Source organism: Bison bison, unplaced genomic scaffold (genome assembly GCF_000754665.1).
Source record: "Bison bison bison isolate TAMUID 2011002044 unplaced genomic scaffold, Bison_UMD1.0 scf7180017864029, whole genome shotgun sequence".
Taxonomy (NCBI): domain Eukaryota; kingdom Metazoa; phylum Chordata; class Mammalia; order Artiodactyla; family Bovidae; genus Bison; species Bison bison.
Genome location: NW_011494601.1, coordinates 1,853,348 through 1,860,153, shown reverse-complemented (window position 1 = coordinate 1,860,153; position 6,806 = coordinate 1,853,348). Strand labels below are relative to the sequence as shown.

The following is a 6,806-nucleotide window of genomic DNA, read 5'->3' as shown; positions in this document are numbered from 1 at the left end:
CAGCAGCAGCAGCAGCAGCCCCTTCAAGCTGACTCCTCTGTCCCCAACCATTTTATTTTTTAGCATTTTCTTATTTTGGGGGGACAGCAAAATATTCCAGGTTTATTAGACTTTTCCTGCCTTGATCTTGGTCCTTTCTCCAAGGAACCCTGATTCCTTTTAAATTGTTAAGGCTATTTAAAAGCAAATTCTATCTGAGGCTAGGTGGGTGGGGTGGGTAGTAGGTGGAAATGAGCTGGGAGCTTGGGGTTAGCAGATGCAAACTATTATATATAAAATGGATAAACAACAAGTCCTATTGTATAGCACAGGGAACTATATTCAATATTCTGTGGTAAACCATAATCGAAAAGAATATAAAAAGAATACGTATTTTAATGTATGTGTATAACTGAATCATTTTGCTGTACAGCAGAAATTAAAACATTACTAATCAACTATACTTCAATTTTTAAAAAAAAGCAGACTCTGTGTGTTCATTGCTACTGAGGTGTTTTGGGTTCTAGGCCTTTGCAGTGCAAAGAGCTAGGAATTTTTTTCCATATTCATATCTATCAATCTACTTACCTTTCCCTCCTTAAACTGAAAAGTGCCTCCAGAAAATGTTAGGACTTGATCTAAGCCTATTATTCACTTTATTACTAGCTCTTTTGGAGTTAAAATGTGTCAGCTTCAGAAATATGAAGATGGTCAGGAAGAGGCTGGGTGCCAGGCGATTTCATGTCACAATCTTCCACTGTAACAGCTAATAGTAAATATTTATTACTCGCCAAGCTATGTGCTTCACATGTATTTAGTATCTCTTCTAATCCTCACAATTATGAAATACATATTTTTGTTATTCTGTTCCTAGATCAGAAAGCTGAGGCTCAGAGAGACTTGGTAACTTGCTGAAGATCACACAGCTAATAAACAGGAGACCCAGGGCTGGAACTTGGTCTGTTTGATCTTGGAGTCTGTGTTCCTACTGCTGCATACACCTCTGCTCAGGTAGCCTTGGGCAGTAGCTACAGTGCCAGGCATTTTCCCTCCCTCTCTGCCTCAGGGCTTCTCAGTGGTCCGTGGTGAAATATATAAGCCTGTCTTATCTATGTCATAGATGACTGTAGCTTTTAACCTCACAATAGTGTGGCTTGCTAGGTGCCCAGAGACCCTCTTACACCCTCCTGCCTGCTCAGCTATTTCCTCCCTACTCAAGAGTAGAGATGTGTGGATAAGTGGAGGCCTCAGCCACTCTTAAATACCCATCCACCAAGCTCCTGGCCAGATGAACCCCAGGACCTATTTTGTGACCTAGGACAGCTGGAAAGCTTTAGAAAAAAGTTCATTTGAATGTAAGAGCTATTGGCAAGTGCATATATATTTATTGATAATCTGGGGGAAGGATGGGCTCCCAGAAACATCTCACTTTTGTCCCCAAATGAATCTCCATTGGTTAGAATGTGTCTATTTTTTTTGTTTTAAGTCCAATTAGATTGTGACCCTGTTTTGATGTTTCCCAAGCCTGCCAGGATGGAAACCAATTACCTGAAGAGGTGCTTTGGAAATCGCCTGGCCCAGGCTCTGGCAGAAGTGGCGATGGTTCAGCCCAGTGACCCCATAGAGTACCTGGCTCACTGGCTTTATCATTACAGGAAAACGGTGAAAGCAAAAGAAAAGGTGGGTGCATGAGAGCTAGGTCAGTCTGGGGAGGGCTGTGAGCTTTCTCATAGTAACCTGAAACCCAAAGCAGGACTCTAGAGACGCCCTGGGGAGGGTCCATGCCTCCGGGGACTGACCAGACTCTACTCTGTCATATCACCCCAGGATAGACAAGAGAAGATCCAGCTGCAGAGAGAATATGAAAATAGCCTCAAAGAAACCAGAATGGCAGAAATGCTGAAGCAAGAAGAACGTGCGATTCAAGAGCAGTGTGAAAAGTGTCACCACCAGCTAGAGAGGAGAAACTCGACAGTGGGCACACACCCACATCCCGTGGTGGGTACCAGGAAATGCACGGAGTGCACTGAGGTTCCCCAAACCTACTTTCCCTCCACAGTCATATGTTTGTATGTAAATCAATCTTACTGACAATCCTTGTCAATAAAATCCTTGTCAATGAACAAAATGCTTAAAGGCATTTTAGATTTCAGGAAATACCTTGCATGTTACTGGTTTAAAAAACCAGAGTTTAGAAAAATCTAAAGCATCACTTGGAACAAATGTATTTTCATACAAGATTCTTTGAATTCTTTTAAAAAATTACTAAATATTTTTCAGAAACCACATATGGTTTCCAGTATATACTTCAGATATATTATTTTATGTTATATACTGTTTACTTAACTAATTTAATATATACTATTTATGTATCTGGAGAAGGCAATGGCACTGCACTCCAGTACTCTTGCCTGGAAAATCCCATGGACGGAGGAGCCTGGAAGGCTGCAGTCCATGGGGTCATGAAGAGTCGGACATGACTGAGTGACTTCCCTTTCACTTTTCACTTTCATGCATTGGAGAAGGAAATGGCAACCCACTCCAGTGTTCTTGCCTGGAGAATCCCAGGGACGGGGGAGCCTGGTGGGCTGCCATCTGTGGGGTCACACAGAGTCGGACAAGTCTGAAGTGACTTAGCAGCTTAGCAGCAGCATTTATGTATCAAGCCACAAGATATCTCCTGTGATGCTCTAATAGTGGTCATGAATTATTAGAATAGTTAGCAACAACTCTGTGTTTATTAGTCTGACAAGCTTATCTTTTATCTCCCACAATTTTTGCCACAGTCTTCTGAAAAACACCGTCTGTCATTTTGTGCTTTCTGCAAAGTACATGACACCTGGAGAGCAGATTGACTTCTTGAACTTGATATCTGACATCTTTGTAACGATCTCTGTATTCCTGTGCATGAAAATCTTTAACGTAGTCTTATATAATTTATTAGCTTTGGCTAGTTTCCAAAGCCAATTTTGATGAAAATATTAAGCTTTGTGTACATTTATATCAACATGCTCAGCTTTCCTCAAAATTAATAGATTTATTTTAAAGTCTGGATATTTTACATGTAGATCAAAAGAAAGATCGTTTCCTACTACAGTCTGAAAGCAGTAATTGAAGGAACCCTCCCTCAGGAACAGTTCATCATTTGAGCAGTTGTTGGGAGATGGTAGAGGTGCGATCATTAAGCAAAAGTTGTCATCACCTCGGTTGCCCACGCTAATCCTTTTCTAACACCTTGCTTCACTGTTAATGGAAACGTAAATATACAAGTCAAGGAAAGACTCCCAAAACTGTACCCTGGTTTTATGATGGAAAACTTTGCTCACATCAGTATTTGGAATTGTCCCTCTGCGTTGCACTCAGATTTCACACCCTGTAGTGTACTCCTTAGCAAGATTTGGATGGACAAAAGGTTTGCTGTTCTTTTGCCAAGTGTGAGACAATTGGCAATTGTCAGGGAAATGAGAGCCAGCCTGATGCCTGGATTGGGAGCAAGTTCTCAGTTTTAGGAAAGAGTTCACGAGCAAATTATAATTATGGAAATTTATTCCCTTTGTTAGAAGGAAGCAAAGGGAACCCAACAGGAGTCTAAAAAAAAGCTTAATGCTTACAGGGCAAGGGAGAGCCACATCCTGGTACAAATTGAAAGAGCTAGATAAAGGGTGAGGAGGTGGTGACGTGAAAGTCACTGTCGTGTCCAACTCTTTGTGACACCTTGGACTATACACTCCATGTAATTCTGCAGGCCAGAATACCGGAGTGGGTAGCCTTTCCCTTCTCCAGGGGATCTTCCCAACCCAGGGATCAAACCCAGGTCTCCCACATTGCAGATGGATTCTTTACCAGCTGAGCCACAAGGGAAGCTATGGAGGTACATCAAATAGAATAACAGTCTAAGTTCTGGTTTCTTGTTGGCTCCAAGTGAATTGCAAACTGTTCCTTGCTGCTGTCACCTTTAGATTTCATCAGTAGAACTATAAAACTTACCTGAAATAGGCCCAGAATGGGTTGCATTGGGTTTCAGAAGGCCTGCTGATTTAACTCATGGATTTTAACGCCTGTACTCAAAGTTTTGCAAGATTTTCCTAAATATCTTAAACCATCATTGCTTTTAGTGCCCCAGATTGAATACTGTTGGTCTAGTGCGTGGGTCAAAGAGAAGTAGAAACAGAGCACTCTGTGTGGTAGAGATCACATCAAATTACGGGAATCAAGAAGAGACTCACAGAGAAGATAGCATTTGAGTCAGACCTAGAAGAAAACGGGCAAAAGTTGTCCTTGTATTGGTTTCTCTTCATTAAGCAGAGGCATCTTTTAGCTAAGTAAGTCATTATTCTGTTTCTAAGTCTGAAAACCCCATTGTTATAAAGATCTGAGCCATGTTTCAGATCTTTATGTTTCAGGAATACGTTTTTATGGGAAACAATATGTAGATGTGCTGCACAGATTCATTCATAGCACTTTGGAGTTAGAAGGGTCTTAGAGATCATGTGGGCAAGTGCTTCACAGACCTCTCTGCAGTGCCTCACAGGGTCCACTGCTGATTGGACAGTGGGCGAAGTTGGGGGTAGAACTTAAGCTCCAAGGTTTCCTAGCTCACCAGGGACTGCAGTTACATGCATGCTTGATGTCTCCTTGAGTCTCATAGGTCACTGAGACTGTATTCATTTTTTCCATCTTTTTTTCTCTGTGCTTCAATTTGGATAATTTCTATTGATCTGTCTTCAGGTTTACTGATCCTTTCTCCTGCAATGTCCAATATCCTATTTAGGTATTTAATGATTTTTTTTTTCATTTTGGACAGTTTATTTTTCAGTTCTAGAATTCCATTCTGGCTCCTATCTTCTCTGCTGATATACCCTATCTTTTCACTCATTATGGCCATTTTTCTCCTTTAAATCTGTAATCACTTTTAAGTTCTTGTCTGCCAATCTCATCATCTTTGTCATTTTGAGGTCTCTTTCTAGTAAATATTTTTTATCCAGATTATGGTTCACATTTTCCTACTTTTTCACATGTCTAGTAATTATTTACCTGTGTGCTGAACTTTGTATGTGATACTGTATAGGCCATCTAGACTTTGTAGTTTTTCTTTAAAAGGTGTTGAATTTTGCTCTGTCTGGCAGTTAAATTATTGGTGAATTATCTTGAAACTGTCAGATTTGTTTTATGCTTTTCTGGATAATGTCTTTTTCAGTTTTGCTCAGACTTGAGCTTGAAAATGGCAATATTGTATTCCTGCTATGCCGAGAATGTTTAGTCTCTGTGAATGACTTTGTTTGCTCCTCTGCTTTTTATTTAGCCACTGATATCTGTAGCAAGTTCCTTGGAGAAGACTAAATTCATGCAGGAGAACACAGAAGCCTTTGAGAAGGAACCCTTGAAGCAGGAATCCCTGCCAGGAACTTCCGATATGATTCCAGGAATGCCTCAACATAGCCCTTCTTCAGAGCCATCTGTCTCCAGCCAGGTTGACTTGAACACTGGAACTCCACAAGAAATAAATTACCAGGCTATTCAGCATGAAATTGCTCTTGAAATTCATCCTGGCTCTGAGTCTCCTCCCTAGGTTGTAGAAGGCAGATGATTCTAATGATGCTTTTCTCAAAGCTGCAAGTTGAGAAAGTGGCCAACTCAAAGAGCTCTTACTTGAAGATAATTAGCTATGTGGATTAAACCAAGATATGAGAGGTTGTGGAAAGAGGTGTCTACAGGGACTCTCCAACCCAAGTCTCATCCTGATAACCATGAAAACCCCTTAATTGTGTGAAGATTTGAACTATGTATAGGGTAAAATAAACTCATAATAAATATTTAAAATAAGTAACTAAACTGATGAGAATTTTTTTCCTCTTGCTTTATCATTTTTTGGAAACTAGACAGTGAAGACACATCCGTTTCAAATGTTTGTACCTCAGCTTTAGCTGAATTTTGCAATTAGGCTCTTCAGGGTGTTTACATGTCTTTATTTTTGAAACAACTCCATGACAGTAAAACTCAAAGGTTTGAAATTTTTCCCATCATTTTCCATCTGTATTCATTCAGATATCTATATGCTGATGATCTGATATTTATATCTTTAATCAAGATTTCCTTGAACATGACTCCCAGTTTGCTACCTCCACTTGGATAAACAATGGATATCTCTAACCTAACCATGGTTGACTCTTGAACAATGCAGGGGTTTATCCACACATAAGTTACGTTGAGTTGGCTATCCATATCTGAGGTTCCTGCACATCCTTGGATTCAACAGACCACTGACTGTGAAGTCAGTGTATTTACTCTTGGAAAATAACCACATGTAAGTGAACCTGTGCAGTTCAAACTCATGTTGTTCAAGGAACAACTGTAATCCAAATGGAATCCCTGATATTCTCCCTAAATTGGTTTCTACTATTTTTTTTTTTTTTTAATTTGCTCAGGTCAGAACTCTTGGTGTCATCCTGGGCTCTCCTATTTTTGTTAGCCCTAAATTGGTGTGTTGACTTTCCATTTAAAATAAAGACAGAATTCAGCCACCTAAATGCATAAGTCACCATCATCTTTTGCCCTGATTGTTACAACAGACTGCTAACTGATCTCCCTTCTTTTGCCCTTGACCTTGTCTAGTCTAACCTCAACATTAAAGCAGGATGATGTTGGTAAAACATTACGTCTGATCATGTCTAACGAGTAGCTTCCCATCTCAGTCACAGAAACATTTAAGGCCGGCACCATGACCTGCCCGACTCTATAAGAGTGATTCTGCATCACCTTGTTTATTCTCCATTTTGTTCTTTCCACACCAGCCATGGCAACTTTCTGTTCTTCAAACAGCACTAGCA

General features: G+C 40.3%; 1 protein-coding gene across 4 annotated transcripts in view; it reads left to right on the top strand.

The window, feature by feature from the left end:
• DYDC2 (DPY30 domain containing 2) overlaps positions 1 to 5,811 on the top strand; it is a 9,707-nt gene extending 3,896 nt beyond the window's left edge. For all 4 annotated transcript variants that reach the window (XM_010834149.1, XM_010834148.1, XM_010834146.1 and 1 more), the window contains 4 exons: positions 854 to 990; positions 1,504 to 1,659; positions 1,807 to 1,977; positions 5,282 to 5,811. In XM_010834149.1, the coding sequence (XP_010832451.1) occupies positions 1,513 to 1,659; positions 1,807 to 1,977; positions 5,282 to 5,548 (585 nt within the window). In that variant the 5' untranslated portion in view covers positions 854 to 990; positions 1,504 to 1,512 and the 3' untranslated portion in view covers positions 5,549 to 5,811. The remainder of the gene's footprint in view (positions 1 to 853; positions 991 to 1,503; positions 1,660 to 1,806; positions 1,978 to 5,281) is intronic.
• The last annotated feature ends 995 nt before the right edge of the window (positions 5,812 to 6,806 follow it).